This window comes from Phocoena phocoena, chromosome 5, assembly GCF_963924675.1.
Source record: "Phocoena phocoena chromosome 5, mPhoPho1.1, whole genome shotgun sequence".
Classification (NCBI taxonomy): Eukaryota; Metazoa; Chordata; class Mammalia; order Artiodactyla; family Phocoenidae; genus Phocoena; species Phocoena phocoena.
In genome coordinates, this window is record NC_089223.1 from 9,571,832 (window position 1) to 9,595,497 (window position 23,666).

At 36.2% G+C, this 23,666-nt stretch overlaps 1 protein-coding gene across 2 annotated transcripts in view; it reads left to right on the forward strand.

Annotated features, from left to right (window-relative positions):
- CCSER1 (coiled-coil serine rich protein 1) overlaps positions 1–23,666 on the forward strand; it is a 1,266,496-nt gene that overhangs the window by 159,252 nt on the left and 1,083,578 nt on the right. For both annotated transcript variants that reach the window (XM_065877864.1, XM_065877863.1), the window contains one exon: positions 5,484–5,668. In XM_065877864.1, the coding sequence (XP_065733936.1) occupies positions 5,484–5,668 (185 nt within the window). The remainder of the gene's footprint in view (positions 1–5,483; positions 5,669–23,666) is intronic.

The following is a 23,666-nucleotide window of genomic DNA, read 5'->3' on the forward strand; positions in this document are numbered from 1 at the left end:
ATTGTAATTTTGATTTGCATTTCTCTAATAATTAGTGGTGTTGAGCAGCGTTTCTTGTGCTTCTTGACCATCTGTATGTCTTCTTTGGAGAAATGTTTATTTAGGTCTTCTGCCCATTTTTTGATTGGGTTGTTTGTTTCTTTAATATAGAGCTGCATGAGCTGTTTATATATTTTGGAGATTAATCCTTTGTCCATTGATTCATTTGCAAATATTTTCTCCCATTCTGAAGGTTGTCTTCGTCTTGTTTATGGTTTCCTTTGCTGTGCAAAAGCTTTGAAGTTTCATTAGGTCCCATTTGTTTATTTTTGTTTTTATTTCCATTACTCTAGGAGGTGGATCAAAAAAGATCTTGCTGCGATTTATGTCAAAGACTGTTCTTACTATGTTTTGCTCTAAGAGTTTTACAGTGTCTGGTCTTATATTTAGGTCTCTAATCCATTTTGAGTTTATTTTTGTGTATGGTGTTAGGGAGTGTTCTAATTTCATTCTTTTACAGGTAGCTGTCCAGTTTTCCCAGCACCACTTATTGAAGAGACTGTCTTTTATCCATTGTATATCCTTGCCTCCTTTGTCATAGATTATTTGACTATAGATGTATGGGTTTATCTCTGGGCTTTTGATCTTGTTCCATTGATCTATGTTTCTGTTTTTATGCCACTACCATATTGTCTTGATTACTGTAGCTTTGTAGTATGGTCCGAGGTCAGGGAGTCTGATTCCTCCAGCTCTGTTTTTTTCCCTGAAGACTGCTTTGGCTATTCGGGGTCTTTTCTGTCTCCATACAAATTTTAAGATTTTTTATTGTCGTTCTGTAAAAAATGCCAATGGTAATTTGATAGGGATTGCATTGAATGTGTGGATTGCTTTGGGTAGTGTAGTCATTTTGACAGCATTGATTCTTCCAATGCAAGAGCATGGTATATCTCTCCATCGGTTGGTATCATCTTTGATTTCTTTCATCAGTGTCTTATAGTTTTCTGCATACAGGTCTTTTTTCTCCCCAGGTAGGTTTATTCCTAGATATATTATTCTTTTTGTTGCAATGGTAAATGGGAGTGATTCCTTAATTTGTCTTTCAGATTTTTCATCATTAGTCTATAGGAATGGAAGAGATTTCTGTGCATTAATTTTGTATCCTGCAACTTTACCAAAATCATTGATTAGTTGTAGTAATTTTCTGCTGTCATTTTTAGGATTCTCTATTTATAGTGTCATGTCATCTGCAAACAGTGACAGTTTTACTTCTTCTTTTCCAATTTGTATTCCTTTTATTTCTTTTTCTTCTCTGATTGCCATGGCTAGGATTTCCAAAACTATGTTGAATAATAGTGGTGAGAGTGGACATCCTTTTCTTTTTCCTGATCTTAGAGGAAATGCTTTCAGTTTTTCACCATTGAGAATGTTGTTTGCTGTGGGTTTGTCATATATGGCCTTCATTATGTTGAGGTAGGTTCCCTCTGTGCCCACTTTCTGAAGAGTTTTTATCATAAATGTGTGTTGAATTTTGTCAAAAGCTTTTTCTGCATTGATTGAGATAATCATTTGGTTTTTATTCAGTTTGTTAATATGGTGTATCACATTGATTGATTTGCATATATTGAAGAACCCTTGCATCCCTGGATAAATCCCACTTGATCATGGTGTATGATCCTTTTAATGTGTTGTTGGATTCTGTTTGCTAGTATTTTGTTGAGGATTTTTGCATCTATATTCATCAGTGATATTGGTCTCTAATTTTCTTTTTTTATTGTATCTTTGTCTGGTTTTGGTATTAGGGTGATGGTGGCTTTATAGAATGAGTTTTGGAATGTTCCTTCCTCTGCAATTTTTTGGAAGAGTTTGAGATGGATGGGTGTTAGCTCTTCTCTAAATGTTTGATAGAATTCACGTGTGAAGCCATCTGGTCCTGGACTTTTGTTTGTTGGAAGGTTTTTAATCACAGTTTCAATTTCACTACTTGTGATTGGTCTGTTCGTATTTTCTATTTCTTCCTGGTTCAGTCTTGGAAAGTTATACCTTTCTAAGAATTTGTCCATTTCTTCCAGGTTGTCCACTTTATTGGCATAGAGTTGCTTGTAGTAGTCTGTTAGGAGGCTTTGTATTTCTACGGTTTCTATTGTAACTTCTCCTTTCTCATTTCTAATTTTATTGATTTGAGTCCTCTCCTTCCTTTTCTTGGTGAGTCTAGCTAATGGTTTATCAATTCTGTTTATCTTCTCAAAGAACCAGGTTTTAGTTTTATTGAACTTTGCTATTGTTTCTTTGTTTCTATTTCATATATTTCTGCTCTGATCTTTATGATTTCATTCCTTCTGCTCTCTTTGCGTTTTGTTTGTTCTTCTTTCTCTAGTTCCTTTAGGTGTAAGGTAAGGTTTTTATTTGAGATTTTTCTTGTTTTTTGAGGTAGGCTTGTATAGCTATAAACTTCCCTCTTAGAACTGCTTTTGCTGCATCCCATAGGTTTTGGATCGTTGTGTTTTCATTGTCATTTGTCTGTAGGTATTTTTTGATTTTCTCTTTCATTTCTTCAGTAATCTCTTGGTTACTCAGTAACATATTGTTTAGCCTCTATGTGTTTGTGTTTTTTACGTTTTTTTCCCCTGTATTTGATCTCTGATCTCATAGTGTTGTGGTCAGAAAAGATGCTTGATATGATATCAGTTTTTTATTTTTACCTGGGCTTGATTTGCGACCCAAGATGTGATCTGTCCTGGAGAATGTTCCATGTGCACTTGAAAAGAAAGTGTAATCTGCTGTTTTGGGATGGAATGTCCTATAAATATCGATTAAATCTATCTGGTCTATTGTGTCATTTAAAACTATTTCCTTATTTGTTTTCATTTATTTTCATTTTGGATGATTGGTGTAAGTGAGGTGTTAAAGTACCCCACTGTGATTGTGTTAGTGTTGATTTCCTCTTTTATAGCTGTTAGCAGTTGCCTTATGTATTGAGGTGCTCCTATGTTGGGTGCATACATATTTATAACTGTTATATCTTCTTTTTGTATTGATCCCTTGATCATCATGTAGTGTCCTTCTTTGTCTCTTGTAACATTCTCTATTTTAAAGTGTATTTTATCTGATATGAGTATTGCTACTCCAGCTTTCTTTTGATTTCCATTTACATGGAATATCTTTTTCCAGCCTCTCACTTTCAGTCTGTATGTGTCCCTAGGTCTGAAGTGGGTCTCTTGTAGACAGCATATATATGGGTCTTGTTTTTGTATCCATTCAGCAAGCCTGTGTCTTTTGGTGGGAGCATTTAATCCATTTACATTTAAGGTAATTATCGATATATATGTTCCTATGACCATTTTCTTAATTGTTTTGGGTTTGTTTATGTAGGTCCTTTTCTTCTCTTGTGTTTCCCACTCAGAGAAGTTCCTTTAGCATTTGTTGTAGAGCTGGTTTGATGGTGCTGGATTCTCTTAGCTTTTGCTTGTCTGTAAAGCTCTTGATTTCTCCATCGAATCTGAATGAGATCCTTGCCGGGTAGAGTAATCTTGGTTCTTCCCTTTCATCACTTTAAGTATATCGTGCCACTCCCTTCTGGCTTGTAGAGTTTCTGCTGAGAAATCAGCTGTTAACCTTATGGGAGTTCCCTCATATTATTTGTCATTTTTCCCTTGCTGCATTCAATAATTTTTCTTTGTCTTTAATTTTTGCCAATTTTTTTACCATGTGTCTCGGCGTGTTTCTCCTGGGTTTATCCTGTATGGGACTCGCTGTGCTTCCTGGACTTGGGTGGCTATTTCCTTTCTCATGTTAGGGAAGTTTTTGACTATAATCTCTTCAAATATTTTCTCTAGTCCTTTCTCTCTTCTCCTTCTGCGACCCCTATAATGCAAATGTTGTTGTGTTTAATGTTGTCCCACGGGTCTCTTAGGCTGTCTTCATTTCTTTTTATTCTTTTTTCTTTATTCTGTTCCGCAGCAGTGAATTTCACCATTCTGTCTTCCAGGTCACTTATCTGTTCTTCTGCCTCAGTTATTCTGCTATTGATTCCTTCTAGTGTAGTTTTCGTTTCAGTTATTGTATTGTTCATCTCTGTTTGTTTGTTCTTTAATTCTTCTAGGTCTTTGTTAAACATTTCTTGCATCTTCTCGATCTTTACGTCCATTCTTTTTCCGCGGTCCTGGATCATCTTCACTCTCATTATTCTGAATTCTTTTTCTGGAAGGTTGCCTATCTCCACTTCATTTAGTTGTGGTTTTTTTTTTTTGGTTTTATCCTTTTCCTTCTTCTGGTACATAGCCCTATGGTACATAGCCTTTTCGTCTTGTCTGTCTTTCTGTGAATGTGGTTTTCATTCCACTGGCTGCAGGATTGTAGTTCTTCTTGCTTCTGCTGTCTGCCCTCTGGTGGATCTTCACAAATTTTTGAAAAGGTGTTTGGGAATTCCCTGGCAGTCCAGCGGTTAGGACTCTGTGCTTCCACTGCAGGGGGCACAGGTTCGATCCCTGGTCAGGAAACTAAGATCCCGCATGCCTCGAGGCGCAGCCTAGCCAGCCTCACAAATGCATAAGCCAATTTCTTGCAATACATCTTCTTAATATAGGTCTCCTACTGATTCTCTTTCTCTGACTGACAGATTTTTGTACTGGAGGTGGTTCTAGAGGAAGAGAATCTTTAGGATGAGTTTCTTAATTTCTCTTTCTCATAGTTCTTTGTTTTTAGTTTCCATTTTTACATACAGTGAATGGGGTATTACTCAAAGTAACATATTAACAAAAATTAGGGAGTAAGCCATACAGCTATTTGGGAGGAGTATATCAGTGCAAAGGGTATTGGGTAAAGATTCTGGGGCTGGAGTATGCCTGCAATGTTGTAGAAACAGCAAGAAGTCCAGTATGCCGTAAGCAGAGTGAACAAGGGGCTGGTGGGCAGTAGAAGATGAGGTTAGAGAGATGAAGAGGTGAGCAATGGGAAGCCCCCTGTGTGGGGGTCTGGAGTAGGGTCATATCATGAGGAACCTGGTAGCCCGCTGGAAACACATCAGCTTTAGTATTAGAGAAGCGATCGTGATCAATCTCACTTATGTTTTAAGTGTATCATTCTGGTTACCTTGTAGAAAATAGATTGTGTATTGGTTGGGGAGAAGCAGGTAGGAGTAGGCAGGGGCAGGAGGCTATTAGGAAGTATTGCAGTAACCAAGGCAAGCCCTGATGGACTTTGTGCCAGAAGTTAGTGCGAGAGGTGGTGAGAAGTGATCACATTCTGTATACAGTTGAAGGTAATGAGGACAGGATTTGCTTATATGATTTATGTGAGGTATGAGGAAGCCAAGGATGACTAGAAAGTTTTAGAGGCTTCAAAGTGATTACATAGTTAAGTAAAGTACCACTACTAATTCAGAAAGTTTTCTGTGATTGAGACTTGTTGAATGACACTAAGAGTTTTCCATTTACTTTCAGTGGAACATTTATAAAAACTACATTTAAGCATTTATATTAATTTTTATTTATTTATTTTTTAAATAGTTCTTGCCAGTAGCCTCAGTCCATACCGTGAAGGAAGATTTATAGAGAGGCGACTGCGATCCTCATCAGAAGGAACTGCAGGGAGTAGCAGGATGATTTTGAAACCAAAAGATGGAAATGTAGAAGAAGTTAATAGTCTAAGAAAGCAAAGAGCAGGTTCATCATCTTCAAAAATGAACAGCATGGTAAGTATATACATATACCTGCATATAATAAAATAATCCCATATATTACTGGCAAGTTCATGCTCCTTGCAAATTGAAGCATTAGTTTCAGGTGTGCAGCAAGGTGATTCAGTAAATATACTCTCTCAGATTCTTTTCCATTATAGGTTATTACAAGATATTGAATATAGTTCCCTGTGCTGTACAGTAGGTTCTTGTTGCTTATCTGATTTATATATAGTTGTGTGTACACATTAATCCCAAATGCCTAACTTATCTTCTCCCCGTCCCCTTTGGTAACCATAAGTTTGTTTTCTATGTCTGTGAGTCTATTTCTGTCCTGTAGATAAGTTCATTTGTATCATTTATTTAGATTCCACATATAAGTGATACCATATGATATTTGTTTTTCTCTATCTGACTTGCTTCACTTAATATGATAATCTCTAGATCCATCCATTTTGCTGCAAATGGCGTTATTTCATTCTTTTTTTATGGCTGAGTAATATCCCATTTTGTGTAATGTATGTGTGTATATATACACATGTGTATATATGTATATGTATGTGTATATATATGTATATATATATATACATCTTTTTTATTCACTCATCTATCGATGGATATTTAGGTTGCTTCCATGTCTTGGCTATTTTAAATTGTGCTGCTATGAACATTGGGGTGCATGTATCTTTTTGAATTAGAGTTTTCTCTGGATATATGCCCAGGAGTCAGATTGCTGGATCATGTGGTAATTCTGTTTTCAGTTTTCTGAAGAACCTCCATACTGTTTTCCATAATGGCTGCACTGACTTATATTCCCACTAACAGTGTAGGAGGGTTCCCTTTTCTCCATACCCTCTCCAGCATTTGTTATTTGTAGACTTTTTAATGCTGGCCATTCTGACTGATGTGAGGTGCCTCATTGTGGTTTTGATTTGCATTTCTCTAGTAATTAGTAATATTGAGCATCTTTTCATGTGCCTGTTGGCCATCTGTATATCTTCTTTGGAGAAATACCTATTTAGGTCTTCTGCCCATTTTTTGATTGGGTTTTTTTTAATATTAAGCTGTATGAACTGTTTGTATATTTTGGAAATTAATCCCTTGTCGATATTATCATATGCAAATATTTTCTCCCAGTCCATAGGTTGTCTTTTTGTTTTGTTTATGGTTTCCTTTGCTGTGCAAAAGCTTTTAAGTTTAATTAGGTCCCATCTGTTTAATTTTGCTTTTATTTCCATTGTTCTAGGAGACAGATCCAAAAAATATTGCTGCGATTTATGTCAAAGAGCATTCTGCCTGTGTTTTCCCCTAGGAGTTTTACAGTATCTGGTGTTAAATTTAGGTCTTTAATCCATTTTGATTTTATTTTTGTATATGGTGTTAGAGAATGTTTTAATTTTATTCTTTTACATGTAGCTGTCTCGTTTTCCCAGCATCACTTATTGAAGAGACTTTCTTTTGAAGGAAAAATTGGTTTGCATAGTTGATATCACAAGTCAGAGAGGTTAAGTCTTCACTTGAGATGCTCATGGGTCACAACACATAGAAGCACACCAGGATAGCAACCCTTAAAACCTGTCTTTCTTGCTTGCATGGAAGGTTTGACATTCTCCATCCTAGAGCAAGACCCTGGGATATACAGTCTAAGAAAAATGTTGATCATGAAGACAACCTCTGACAACATCATTTCACACCATTTCTCCATCTCTAGCCACCTAAAAAATGTCCTGTTGTCAACCACACATATGCCAGTACCACCCTTAGACCCCTTAGTGCAGGGGTCCCCAACCTCCGGGCCGTGGACTGGTACTGGTCTGTGGCCTGTTAGGAACTGGGCCGCACAGCAGGAGGTGAGTGATGGGCCAGCGAGCGAAGCTTCGTCTGTATTTACAGCCGCTCCCCATCGCTTGCGTTACGACCGGAACCATCACCCTGCCCCCCGGTCCATGGAGAAATTGTCTTCCATGAAACTGGTCCTGGTGCCGAAAAGGTTGGGGACTGCTGCTTTAGTGGATCCTATTCTTCCAATCTTTCTACAGTTCCCACTTCACATAGGGTGAGACTCCTTGAGGGTCAAGGTGATATGCCCATGCAAAGCTTTAACACATTCCAGGTGACCGAGATTCCAGATTCCTGGTTCAAATTGCGGAGGCCTGCAGATGAGGGTGGAAATGGGGTGTGTAGAGGAGGGTGGGGTCTGAGCTTGCACTTGTGAGCTGGGGTGTCTTAGAGGTAACTTGTATTAGCTCCCTCACAGTGTAGGATACAGCCAGAGTGGGGAAAGATGTGAGTGGACTGCAGCCCAGGAGGTCCGTGAGGCCTCAGGCCTCACAAATATTGGGGTGGGCTTGCCTTTTGAATTCCGTTTGCTCCCTTTCTCACGTGTCCTTTTTCAGCAGTGTCTTTGATTTTCTAGTGTTTAACACTGCTTCTTTAAAAGGATCTATCCACCTACCTACTTACATGTGAAAAATGCTCGAAACTAAATCACTTATATCTATATATCTTAGACAATTATGTTTCAAATGGAAACATTAGGTCATCTAGTTCTGACAATTGCAATGAGAAGAAGCCTTAAGTTACTGAGGCAACACTGAGTGATAGCAAAGCCATTGTGTTTGAAGTTAGAGGTTCTAGCCATTAGGTCAGGCTTGGCCAGATTTTAATCTTGGACAAATCATCTACAGAACAACAAACGATAATGGGTTTCTTGCTTCTTTTATGCTAAAAAATGACTGTGTATTTATATTTGCATATATAGAAAGATATTACATTATATTATATTTCATCTTTCTTTCTGTTCTTTGCATTGAAAATATTATATTATTATTGTTGCAATTGATTTTTTTTGTCTAAATATAAGAACATGTTAAAATAGATTTCCAATTGATACAACATTAAAAGTTATGGCTAATGAATTATTATGAAACATCTATTTTCACCAAATTTCTATTATTCCTTTTTAAAGACGTATTTATATTAATAAGTGTGCCCTGTTTATTACTTTTGCCCAAAGTTGGGCCTTTTACTTATTCTTTTTATATCTCGTGTTTTTCATACTACGTTTATATAATTCTCATCATAACATCACAAAATCGTTATTCTTCTCCTCAGATACACTTTCAAGATTTAAAATTTTAAATGTCAAATATAAAAATGTGATTTTGTTAATTTATTTGAGGCTTTTTATAAATTTTCAAAAAGTATACTTGCAGCGATATAGATCGTCCACTAGATGGCATGATTACACCATTGCCATGGTAGGGGAAACGCTATGGAGATTAGACGGAAACTTGGTTAAACTATTGTACAGGTTCACTGGATTCACAGGTAAAACTTGTTGAAATAAATACTGACACCCTTGCATTTCCACACGAAATGTATCGAAATTACTTTATGACTTTCTTCCTTAGGACTTTGCAACTAATATCTCGATCTTTAATTAATTTATAGTGTAATAGTTAATTTAACATGCATACAATGTATTATTTAGCTCTTAGCAATATAAGGAAGAAATGCTAGGATTTTTAGGTAATTTTAGCTATATGTGAAGCAAGTGACATATGTTTAGGAAATGATAGCTTTATGTGTGAGAAGATGCACACATTTTCTATATTCCTCTTCCAAAATAATTCAGGTGAATATGTGTGTTTAAGAATGCATCCATGGTTCAGTTATTCTTTTCTTTTAGAGCAATAGTAGTAACATGTATTTTTAATACTTATTTGAACCAAGGGACTACTCTTAATGCTTCTCATATATTATCACATTCAGTCCTCACAATATTATGAACCGAGTGATTCTTTTACTGATCACGTTTTGCAAAACAGTAAAATAAGGCACTAAGAAGATAAGCAACTTGCCCAAAAACACAGATAGTAAGTGGCAGAAATAGGATTTAGATTTGGATACTCACTGTCTAGCTTTAAATCCTACATGCTTTGGGGGGAATGTAATAGATTTAAAATTAATTTTTCATTTTTCTTGCATTATTTCTGTATAATGAAGTTAACACATTTAAGGCAATCTATGCTTGCTCTAAGTCTAGACTACAACCCTCTGTAAGGGATACAAAAAATAAACAAAATGTAGTACTTATTCTGGATTTAAAATGTGGTAATATGTCTTGATATGCTGATGAATGGTATCAATGTCTTTACTGAGAGATAGCTCATCCAAAAAGGAACTTTGTCACAAAAGAAGATATTTATACTTAGAAGGAACTAGAGTATTTCATATAGGTCATGAGGATTTAATTCTACCAATGGTGTGTGGCTCTGTTTATTAAGATGCAGAGGGTTCCTGTGAATGACCAAAAATATTCCCTAATAGGTGAGATAGACCACAATTCTAGTGTTTTTGTACACTTTGGGGATATTTCAGTATAAAAGGGAAAGGGCAGGATGTATTAACTCTTTGAACACCGGTGGCTCAGAATAAATTGGACTTTGCTTAAATTTATTTCAAGAAATAAATACATATGTAACAATTTGATGAGCATTCAAATTTAGTATATATCTTCAAACTGCTTTAAATAAAGATTTCCCTTAATTTTCCTCTGAGTAACTTTCTTGATACTTTCCTTAGGATGGTACAAACATTTAAAAACAACTTTTCTAGAAGTAGGCTCTTTCTTTCCAGGAACTTTCCCTCCAGATTGTGATGTATAAGTGATTAAATGTAAGGATTTGTCTTGGTTTCTCCAGCAGCTTCACACAGTGAAGTCTAAGTCTAAATATTTATGAGATCACCCCGCTCTAAAAAAAGTATTAATTGAGGATAGATTTGTATGTGTTAAACAATATATAGCACCTGGCATCACTAGAGGAAGGAAAGTGCCTGAGTGTATGAGGAAGGATGAGCCAGGCTACATAAGAGCAAGCAGCCTCCAAATTTTAGTGACTTTATAATATAGATTTATTTCTCGCTCCGGCTATGTGTTCATTGCAGAAGGTGCTGGAGTTCCATTCAGTATCTCCTCCTTCTGTATCCAGGCTGTTGAAGCAGCAGCTGTTGCAAAACACTGCCTTTCACTGTGGTAAAAGATCTCTGGAGACTGTACCCCAGTAATAAATGCTTTACCTGTGAGAGACTCACTTCATTTCCTGCTGAGCACATCTAATCACCAGGCCCAAACTTGCCACAAAAGGGGCCAGGGAATAGTCTCTTGCATGTGTCTGGATGATGTAGACCCAGATATGTATCATGGGCACTTAATGACTCTGATATTCCCTAATAGTTTATTGTATCTCAGTTCTTTTAATTAACTGAGATTTCCTGCTTACCTCCTCCCTCCTTGTTGTCTTCAGGCATTTGATGGGCATAAAGTCATTTGATTTGATGCCTCACACTGAGCTGGTCATTGTGTTTCAGAAAGAGGAAAACATCTTTGACATTGAAGGATTCATTTTAACCACAAGTTTTTTCCTTTGAGACGTGCTCTCTTCCTGACTTAAAGGCCTTGAGATGTATATCTAAATTAACTTTACTTGACTCCCGGTTTGGGAATATTACTATATTTGGAAATGCTTGTTTTTATTACATTAAAAAGCTGGCTTGGAAAGTTGTGTTAGCTTTAGCTTACTCAGCAAATGCATCCACAAAGTTCCCCGGAACTATCTGTGCTGAGCGATTCTGACAATTCACTTATGGCCACTTTTACTCTGACAGCTTAATTCCTCTCATTTGCGGTTTGGCATCCTGTTGCCTTTGTGTAGAAACTGTGAATAGCGTAGTAAAAACATGAACTGTAGGACTTCTTCGCTAGAAGAACAGACCAGATTTATATTTGAGAAAAAAAACCAGTTACTTGCATATCAGCAGCGTCTCATGTTGTATCTTAATTCTTTGATATGTTGAAATCTAGAATTTAAATATTATGGACAATAATTGATTAAGACTAATTAAGCCCTATGCTAAATAGACAAGCACATAACTATGCATCCACTCTTCTTCTGGGGCTGTTTTCTCCTGTGTTAGCGTTTTCTTCATTCATTCGTCCATTCATCAATTCATTCACAATTTCTCTCAATAAATATTTATTTAGAACCTACTTTGAAGATGCAAAGATGAAAGAGACAGCCCTTTAGAATTTTAGAGTTCCAGACTGGGAGATATTAACCTAATCTTATCAATACACCAGATTTAAGCATTTTGACCATCTTAAAATTCAGAATGGGTGGGGCATGCGTGATTTGGATTGTGACCATTGCTATCAAAAGTAAAAAAGGATTAGAAAAGGGCACATGGGGCATCCCTGGTGGCACTGTGGTTGAGAGTCTGCCTGCTGATGCAGGGGACGCGGGTTCATGCCCCGGTCCGGGAAGATCCCACATGCCGCGGAGCGGCTGGGCCCGTGAGCCATGGCCGCTGAGCCTGCGCGTCCGGAGCCTGTGCTCCGCAGCGGGAGAGGCCGCAGTGGGAGAGGCCGCAGCGGTGAGACGCCCGCGTACCGCAAAAAAAAAAAAAAAAAAAAGGGCACATGAACTCCTGTATCCCTAATTTACATATACTTTATCTCAAATGCTCAATTGACACTATTAATTATACAGATAACTCCCTAGCGTTTTTGGCTAATTTCTAACATTGAGGACGATGCTAGTGCTGAGCAGGAACCCTGGGAGGCACTGCGACAGTAAAGAAGAAAGTACAAAATTAATGTTTAAAGAATCACCTTCAAAACATCCCACCTCTACCATCCACTAGGCAAAAGAGTTCTCCTGGGCTTGTTTGGTATATGCACTTTCACACTTTCATTCTGTGGCATGAAAGTTGTTCAAGCTCAAAATTAAGAGCAAGTGAAAGATGATGATTATAAGATGTGATTCAAGAATTTTCTCCTCTGAATCCTGAAATCTTTTTTTTTTTTTTTTTTTTTTGCGGTACGCGGGCCTCTTACTGTTGTGGGCGCTCCGGTTGCGGAGCACAGGCTCCGGACGCGCAGGCTCAGCGGCCATGGCTCACGGGCCCAGCCGCTCCGCGGCATGTGGGATCTTCCTGGACTGGGGCACGAACCCGTATCCCCTGCATCGACAGGCGGACTCTCAACCACTGCGCCACCAGGGAAGCCCTGAATCCTGAAATCTTAAATAAGACTTTCAAATACGTAAAAATGTTAGTGGCTTTTTGAGGGTTAAAATAATGATCTCAGCTTTTGATGTAACATTGTGAATGGAATTAAAGCTAATATCATTGCATGCTACAAGGATATTTAATGAGAAAAGGAAGTCATTAATATATTTAAGAAAATGGGGGCATACAAATCATTCTCCTTAATCCTTATGTATTTTAAGAAGGAAAATCACAGGTATCACTCATTAGACATGCAATTACATTTGTTGATAAGTAGTATATTAATTTTAGATTAATAGCCCTAATCCATAATACCTTTATTGATTTTTCTAGTTACTAATGATAGTTTTCCTACCAATGTTCTTCTAAGTTGTATCATGTGTATGGCACTCACCACTTAGTTATTTGAATATGCTTCATTTATTAGATTTCATTCAGTCTTTTAAATGGAAGAACTTTTGTATATATTAGCATTTTGTATAGCACTTCGTAAAGTGCCTGGTGCACAGTAAATATGGGTGAATTAAAGGTAAAATTGCTGATTAGGTTGTGATATATGTTGATATAGGCATGAATTAAGGCCTGTAGAACAATCACTATGTGTGGTGTCCTTATGCACATTTTTGACATTTTAACTTATTATACAGATGTACAGATGTTTCTATGATGCATTGTTTGATAAAACTGGTTTTTGATGCTAAGTACTTGATCAAGGCCATACCACCTTTGATATGGTTCTAGTAGAAGCATCATTCATTTTAGGATAATTGAACTTACAGAATGGTTTCCAGGATCATATCAGTACAATACTTACGGACTGGCCATACAAAGAAGACAAGAGTAGTCAATTGTTTGTGATATTATTGGAGGACCCATTAAAAAAAAGTAAGTTCTGAGTCAAATATGTCTATAAGGTGATATTTAAAAATCCCCTGTGTATTTTATCTACCCCAACTCCATTTCTTATCAACTTATAGATTCAGAATTGCCTTTAAAAAAGAAGAATTGGATAAAATATTCCATTCATTTTTTTTCATTCTAGCTTTTGGGATGAGTCATTTTTGTTTAGAAGCTGTCACAATTTGTATGTTTGGTGCACAATGCTATGAATAGCTTATTCAGAGAGTTAACTCACTTCATCTTAAATGACTTTAAGAAAAGTTGTAAGTAAATAAGTGCAGTACCCTAGACATTACCATTTTTCTTCATACAGTTCGCGTGAAAATGTCCATAGCACCTAATTTTTCCTTCTGTGATTACATTATTAAAATTTACTATAAATGTCTTAGTTTGTTCAGGCTGCTATAACAAAATATCACAGACTGGATAGCTTATAAATGACAGAAATTTATTTCTCACAGTTCTGGGGGATGGGAAGTCCAAGGTCAAGGTGGCAGCATGGTTCCTGATTTGTAGCCAGCATCTTCTCGCTGTGTCCTACCTGGTGGAAGGGGTTAGGGATCTCTCTGGAGCTTTTTTTATGCAGGCACTAATCCCATTCATGAGGGGTCCACCCTCATGACCTAAGCACCTCCCAAAGGCCCCCCCCCTTCTAATACCATCATCTTTGGGGATTAGAATTTCAACATATGGATTTTGGGGGAATACAAGCATTCAGGCCATAGCAATAAGCAATCACATTGTAATGATAGCAATGCTAGAATATATTAAAAGCTTCATTAAGAACAGTACATATTTCTATTTATTATTATTTATCAAGGAAATAATTAAGATGGACAATAGTAGAAGAAAATTAAAGATTTTTTCTCTAACCACACTATATCTAGGGTACCTGTTAGACATTTTATACCCCTCTGAAATTAAGAAATTGGAAAATTAAGGTTGTTTACCTTTTATTCTTGGGATTAGAATGCAAAGATGACAGTTTTATTTTTAATTGGTTCAGTTCATCTCAATTTTCTTAAGATGCAAACTATTTTATGCCTTGTTTAGGTAACCCCATGAGCTGACACAGCTTTCATAGTGTGAGAAAGAATATTTATTGATTCAGGATCCATGGCAAATCTCTGACCAGCTGAACACTGCACAGTCTGTAACATAGAATTGACCTTGAGTAAAATAACTATCTTTCCTGAGGGAATAGTCTTTGGAATTTGAAGTTTTTAAATTATTCTAGTTACACAATAAAGAAAAAATTATTCTTCCTAGGGTTATTCTATTATTTTGAAATTTAAATACAACATATTACATTAATTTTAGTAAATTGAAAAAGCCAAATAAAATTTGACTTCCAAGGTCAAGAAGTATATTATTGTAGTAGAATTATGTTTAATATTTTACATTACAGTCAGTTTATAGAAAAGATATAAATATTTTAATATATTAATATTATTTTTCAAATAATTTAACAGTCAAGACAATAATTTATAATAATCTCACAAACCATCATATTTGCAATTCAGGATAAGAAAGTGTGATTTACAAATGAATCATGCATATACATTTCACACTTTTCCTATGTGATGATGTTTTTGTTTAGTCATTCCTAATTTAGTGTAGCTGTCATTTTATCACTTTTATAATTTAATTCAGTGATCATTTCACTCTAGTGTTAAAAGTTTGGTCTGAAATTCCTCCTTTGTTTATATCTTCTATTGTTCTAAGCTTGTTACGTTCAACTGGAAACAACCCAAGTACCTTTTTTTTGTTCCATCTCTTAGGCTCTTTATTGTATACATTTGTAATTTCCTTACAGAATTATGATTTTAATACTTGGCTAGTTGTCTTCAGCACTACCCAATGATTAGTGTATGTGTCAGTGAGAAACACAAAGAATTTTTTTTGTCAGAGAAACTCAACGTGAATCAGAGCTTTTATCAGTTGTCAAGAGGCACAGGTGAAGCAGGGAGAGATTTGGAATACCGTCCAGTTTCCCAGCTCCTTTCTGCATGTGGTGGGCACTGGCCCAGATTGTTGGATAAAGTTTGCCTTGTTAAATGTATATAGTCACCTCATTGACACAGAAAGATCCAATCAATATGAAACATCTCATTGTTTTTCTTTTTAATTATAGTCACCATGCTGTGCACTACATCCTCAGAACTTATTTATCTTATAACTAGAAGTTTTCCCCTTTGACCTCATGAAACATCTCTACTTTATACTCCTAGGGTTATTCTATTATTAGAGATTTGTGAGATTATTAGAGATTATTAGAGATTTGGTTTGTGAGATTATTATAAATGATTGTCTTGACTGTTAAATTATTTGAAAAATAATATTAATATATTAAAATATTTATAGGTAGCATACACAGACATTTTCCAGGGAGTCATATCCCATACATCTCTAAGTTCCAGCTTTATTTTTCATAAGCAGTCTCACTTAAACTCCCCTATAGTAAAAAGCATTTAGTTTTATGGTTTGTTTGTTTGCTAATTCAGTCAGTCATTACTGTGTTTACAAGGAGATCTTCCCAGGAAGCAAACTCCCTGTAACTCTGTCTCAGAGAAAATGGATCACAGGCCAGTTGCTTATCTCAGGCACCAAGTGTAAGCTTTGAACACTCTCCTCCCACTGTCCTGTTCTTGCCACCCACTCCCATAGTCCCCCATTTCCTCTGATCTTAGAGAGATATGTGTCCCTGTATTCTTTCAAAGCAGTTGTTTCTACTCGTCTTCCTGATTTCAACTCCTTACCACCTTAAGAACAGTCATCACCAGTACATCTCTTATGTTTGCTTCTCTGGTTTCTTCTCCATCTCTTCACCGCTGTCAGTTTACAGCACTGCCGAGTTTCCCAGCCTGAAGGAAATAAACAAAAATTAAACATTTTCTATATCCTGCTTGCTCCTGAAGTTTTCCTCCCTGTCTCTCTTTTCCACTACAAGGCAAACTTTTCTAAAAGAATAGCCTTCTCTTGCCAAATGCATTTCCTCACTGCCCACAGAGTCCTCACTTTCATGTTTTATTAGCTCTTGTAATGTATAGTTTCTCAACATAGACACGATTGACATTTTGTCCTGGATAGTTCTTTGTTGGGAGGTGGGAGAGGGCTGTCTTGTGCACTGTGGGGTGTTTAATGGCATCCCTGACCCCTACCCATAAAATGCCAGTAGAACCCTCAAGTTGTGACAAGTGGACATATCTCCAGATGTTGAAAAATATGCCTTGGTAGGCAGAAACCACCCCAATGGAGAGCTTTTCTAAAGTCATTAGTGATTTTGCCAGTTTTCATATTCTTTTTTTTCCAATCTTCATCTTTCTCAACTTCTCTTCAGCATTTCACACTGTTGAGAACTCTATATACTTATCACTTCTCCTTTTGCAGGGTTAACTCTCCTTTGGTTCTTCTCCCTTTCTCCTTCCAGACTCCTTTGCAAACTGCTTTTTCATACTCTAAACAGCTATTACTTGGCATTTGGCTCTTGACCCCCCCCCCCTTTTTTTTAAAACCTGTTCTAGCTGAAAACTTAAGATGTAGGTGAAATGACATGTGGATTCCAAATGGAAAGGCTGGGAATCTCTAATATATCAGAAATCTGACAAAGCCAATATGCACTGAAAAGCACAATGTATTAGATTTATGGCAATAGAATAAGAGCTCGTGAAAAAAAAGCTATTTGCATAAGGAAAGTAGTTGAAAATCCAAGGACTGCAACTTTGGAGTGGAACTGGAAAAATATGAAGAGAATTGCCTTTCACCCTCATAGTTCATGGCTTCTCTCCCTTCCCCCCCCATCTATGTTACTATCCTATTTCAGTTTTTATACACTTGTATTTCAGCCTCCTTTTAAGGTACTCCAGGGATTCTCAATCCTTCCCTTCTGTTTCTAAAGTCATATTGGAGAAGTAGCAATTATTGATATATCACTTAAACTAGGACCTCCCTATTAGAGTCTGTGTAATATGTTGCAGTAATTAAGTCTACCCTCACTACTATCGCCCACAGTTATGCTTTTTTTGGTTTTGTTTTGTTTTCAAATTGACAGCAGCTTAAGTTGAGCAAAAGACAGATAGTGGCAGGAGTTGTGTGCCTTGTGCAAGCAGTGTATATTTGACCTTCCAGGACACTTGGCAACTACCAGAGAACCAGACATAGCCCACTTCTGTCTTACTCTCTTGGTGTTTCTGGTTTGTCTCCTCTGGAGCTTCCTGTGGATTGTGCCTCAGGCTGGCTGTGAACCAAGAGGAACTTGTGGTGTGCAGTGTGTGTGCTCAAAGGGGAGGGTGGAGTTTTCAGCATGATTTCAGAAGGGAAGAAAATCTATAAAATACCTTTAGTTCCCCAAATTATAAGAAAAGTAATAATTTAATAAAAAGGTAGTAAATTAATAAATTCTTAAACAACTTTATAATATTTTCATGCTTTTTCACACTTCTTTTTTTCCCAAATGCCTTTAGTGCCTTCTAATATTTAATATCTTATAAGAATATGCTTTTTTATTTTCTCTTTGTAAAACTTGTCTGGAATAAAATCATATTGCTTAAGAACCAAAGGCAAACTATTTCTCCTAACACAGAAACATGATCAAAATAGACAAATTTTCAAAATAGGAGTTCTTCTTGTGTCCGTTAAGCAGGACTTTAGTTTCTTAAATAAGCAAGTATGGTGTGATAAAAGGAGCAAGCAGTTGTTAAGAGGATACCAAATTCCAGTCTCATTTTTTTCTCCTAATAATACTACCTACCTTATAGAGTTGTTGTAAGGATCAAATACTATATTTTATGTGAAAAGGCTTTATAAATTTTAAAGTGCTCTATTGATGAAAATAACATGTATTTATTAATAACATGGATTAAAGCCAGAAATTGAAATTAAATAATATTACCTTTTCCAGTAGCCATTTAGAAAGGAAAACATTTCAAGAGCCAAACTCACCTTTAAAGTATATCTCATCATGACAAGAAGTTGAGTTGGCTCCTTTAAGCCACAACAAAAATAATCCTTAAAATATTCAAGTTATTTATATGTTAGTGCTTTATAAGGGTAATCTGCTATTTACCTAATTTCTCATTTGTGTATTTTCCAGAAACTCATACATTTTTCAAAATCAATTTATATTGCTTAGGAAAAAACTATTTGAGAAGTACACTTAAGATTTGCATATGTTACCATGTTTATGTTACCCTTTAATTAGAAAGTTTACTTGACCTAGTTATTTCCTGATTATGAAATTAGGAAAAAAGCATCTGCCCTAAGGCAGGTGCCTTGGCTTTTTACAAAGAAATTTAATTTGCATTCTCTGTTTTCTTAAATAAAAAGTTTAAACATTGTGAACATTTATGTGAACACTCACATAATAACTTGATAAATTACTTATTTAAAAGTATCTTCTGTTAAATCTTAAGTTAATTTTATACAAAATAATAATAGGCAATGACTTCAAAAACAAAAAATAAAGTTGAAGAAAATAGTGAATTATAGAGTACCTTATTTATTTTACTTTAAAAATAAATTTTGAACTATAGTGTATTTACTAGTAGTACTAGTCTGTCCTGAGATAACTTAAGATCCCTAAACACTTGTAAGAGAAAGTTTTATGACACACTCAAGTTTTTGCTTTTGTCTTTCTTCATTCTGTTGGAAGAATACATCTACCAGTAGGATATTCAGCTTGAATATTTGAGCTACATGAATTTTAATGAGGAGGGGGGTAACCAGCTGTCACATAGTTCATATGATGTATTAGGTGCTGGTTGGGATGAGACAGTATATCTCAGCATGCTGTTGCCTTCAGTAGATTTATGTTCCAAAGAAATGTGGATACATTAATACAAATAGCGATTTCAGATGAAAAGATCAGCCACCTAGCTATGGTTCATGAATCACAGTGATTCTCTCTCTTTTATTTTTTAATAATAATGATAATAAAAGTATACGGAAACTATCACTGAGTCGAGTGGGTGCCAGGGTACACTGATCCTAAAGATTTAACCTGACCCAGCAGTCTACTGGAAGCTGCTATAGCTGAGAAAAAAGAACTAATCAGAGATGCTGGGCTTACATTTAGAATAAGAGAAAGGAACTATTAATGCGTGCTCTTTTCCAATAGCATTCATCTCTCTAGGAAATCCTCCAGGACAAAAGAGAGTTGGAACACTATTAAGTTTTATAAAGTGATACTATAGTTCCTTGAAGGGAACTTACTATTATGCAGCTGGAAGCCTGTAAGGTCTGTTGACTAAAGAAGTTCAAAGATAGCCACTGTTGTTCAGTATATAGTTTTGTTTTGTAGTTTTTGATTCAGTGCAGTGGGGTTGAACATAAAGGAAGCTAACATCTTGAGCTTTTCGTGAGTCTCTCCTTGTTGTTATAAGTAGACCATTAGGTAATTTTCAGGAAATCAGAACTGTTGACCCATACAAATGATTTTTACAGAAATTGCTTTTGCTCTATTAAAACAACATAAAGTGTTTTCTGAGTTTTGACACTATGACTTTGCTAAAAATTCCTATATTCATTTAAAAATAAGAATCATCTTGCCATAAAAAAGCAAATTATTCTGGTTCAATAAGCAAACATATTTTACTAAAGCAGTGGATAAAAGCTTCATTAAAAAAATTTTTTTTTTCACTGAAATAGGATCACATTAAGAAAACCACAGTAGAATTGCTAAGGGTAAAGCAGCAACCCAAATTGAAGAAAAATTCAAAAGATGATTCTATTATGTGGCCTTAATGGGAAAGCAAAGTGAATTTTCAGTTGAACCCAGTGCTAGCTATGTGCCCTGGATAAGTGTTCCACACTGTTTGAAGGGGATGGTGGCCAAGAAGAGGAGGTCTCTTTACTTGTGGCAGCTGAGTTATATGATATTAAAAAAAGAAAGTCTAGGTTTCCTGTGAGGGTCATTGCATTCTTATATTCTAAAAAGACAGATTCCTTACAAGGACCACTAACTAGAATAGGCAGGAAATTACTGGTTCTGGAATGACCATTCCATGTCTAAGTAATGTATCGAATAGTAAGCAGCCTGCTAACAACTCAGAAAAATAGAAATGAGAGGGTATACAGTGACCCTCATATTCACAGGTTCCAGATTCAACCAACTGTGAATCGAAAATATTTTTAAAAATTCCAGAATATTCCAAAGAGCAAGACTTGAATTTGCTTGGCACTGGCCATTATTTATATAGTATTTACATTGTATTAGATATTATACATAATCTAGAGATGATTTAAAGTATACGGGAGGATCTGGGTAGGTTATATGCAAATACTATGCTATTTTATATAAGGGACTTGAGCATCTGTGAATTTAGGTGTCCAAGGGGGGGTGGTCCTGGAACCAATCCCCTGCAGATACCAAAGGAGGACTACAAGTAGCTTTTAATTATTGGCAGGGCAGCACCAAGATTTAAGTAAGATGAATCCAAATTATTTCTTTAGTGAAGAACGTTGTGGACTATATATCTTGAGCGGAAACTGGGTTAGGCATTGCGTATTTAAAGAAATGTAAAACAATTTTTGTTTTTGTTTTACTTTTTAAGGTTTTATCATATCTTTGTTCAGATAACCTCTTTCCACAACCTGCCGTATCCACAAAACAGAACTTGTAGGAAGTAGAACTCAGACGGGTAGAATGAGCAGTTTTCCTCTGTCTTTTCTTCTTTCTACCCCTTTTTGTCTACCTCTCCTTAGCTTCAACTACCTTCTCAAAAATAAAATATGACTCAAAATAAAATTTCGTTGGGTATCAGATTCAAGAGAGCAGATAATCTAGGTATTGCTTCTTTTACTATTCCCTCATGTGAATCTTGTACTTTAAAAAAAAAAAAGGTAACCAAATTTACCTTGGGACTATACAACACCAGCATCACCTTGGTTATAACATGCCACTTTAATTTTACTAAATACATTTTACTTTTATTTTATAATAATTTCATATTTATAGGAAAGTTAGAAGAATTGTACCCAAAACTGCCTTATATCCTTTACAGTTTCATCAGTCATTAAGTTTTACCACATTTTTTCCTCTCTTTCCTCTTCTCTGTAACACATAGACACACACATCATTTATATTATTTCCCTGAAGCATGTGAGAGTTATTTTACACCTCATTTCCCTTTATTCCTAAATACTTCAGCGTGTATTTTCTAAGAACAAGGATGTTCTCTTACATCACAGATTACGTATCAAAATCAGGAAAGTTAACCTTGACAACGTTGACTTATTTAACATAAATCCATATTCAGTTTTTCCTAATTGTTTCACTTTTTTAAAAAATCCAGGCTCCAATCCAGAGTCATGTGTTACGTTTAGCTCCCAGGTACCTTTAGCCTCTTAATCTGGGACGGTTCATCACCATTCTTCATTGCACATGCTATTACCACTCATGACACTTATTTTGTAGAATGTTCTCCAATTCATATTTCTCTGGTATTTCACTATTAGGTTCAGCTTATGCATTTTTTGGAAGGAAAACTACATGTGTGATATTTGTGTTCTTAGTGGGTCACATCAGGAAGTATATGATGTCAGTTTGTATCATTACTGGTGATGTTACACTTGATCCCTTGGTAAAGATGGCGTTTACTAGGTTACACCACTGTAAAGTTGTTATAGTTCCCCTTGTTGATTAATAAGTAATCTCTGGAAAAATATCTGAAGCTATGTAAATATTGTTTTCCACCATTTTTTACCCAGAAGTTTTAGTGTCCATTGATTCCTCCCCAAATTATTTTTTTCTATGTTACTTAGTACTGATTTTATAGCTCTGTCATCTCTTCCGTAGTGAATATCTGGTCTTGAATAGGCTAACACTGGGTGATAAACTGGATGCAAGAGGGCTACCTTATAGCAAGTACTGTATGTGTCTGACTAGAGCTTCCAGCTCTGGGACTGGAAATGTTTTACTGAATAGTTTTATACTCTACATTGGTATTATGAATTTCAGGTTATCTACCTATCCCCTAATAATTTCAAGAGGAACTAATTGACCATGAATGGTTTACTGTTAAACCCTATACTGAAATATGTGTTAAATTTTATTTTGGGTTGAGTTACTCTTTTGAAGGAAAGAAAGAAAGAAAGAAAAAAAGAAAGAAAAAGAAATTTATGTATCCATACTATTGCATTCATTTATTCAATTAATGTTTATTAATTATCATTTAAGTACTAGATTGTGTTAAGCTCTGGATATTCAGTAAAAACCTCAAAAGGGTCTAGGCTGCTAGAGGTCTTAGGATGTAGCAAAAGAGAGAAGTAAAGAAACATGTGTAATTATGTTATACATGCTTTTAAGGCACTATTAGCAGGTTAGTAGAGTAGTGGCACAAAAGAGAGTGATAACAAAAGGTTTCATAGAGTAGGTAGTGTCTTCAAATAAGAGTAGTTGCTGTAAAAGTATAATTTTTTTAAACATCTTTATTGGAGTATAATTGCTTCACAGTGGTGTGCTAGTTTGTGCTTTATAACAAAGTGAATGGGCTATACTTATATCCCCATATCTCCTCCCTCTTGCATCTCCCTCCCACCCTCCCTATCCCACCCCTCTAGGTGGTCACAAAGCACCGAGCTGACCTCCCTTGTGCTATGCGGCTGCTTCCCACTAGCTATCTGTTTTACATTTGGTAGTGTATATAAGTCCATGCGACTCTCTCACTTCGTCCCAGCTTACCCTTCCCCCTCCCCGTGTCCTCACATACATTCTCTATGTCTGCATGCTGAAAAAGATAATTTTTTTTTTTTTTGCGGGACGCGGGCCTCTCTCACTGCCGTGGCCTCTCCCATTGCAGGGCACAGGCTCTGGACGTGCAGGCTCAGTGGCCATGGCTCACGGGCCCAGCCGCTCCGCAGCATGTGGGATCTTCCCGGACCGGGGCACGAACCCGTGTCCCCTGCATCGGCAGGCGGACTCTCAACCACTGCGCCACCAGGGAAGCCCTCACTGTGATTTTGATTTGCATTCCCCTAACGATGAACACTGATTAGTAGTAAATAGCAAAATCAAACAATGGTATAATCTACAGAATTCAGTAAC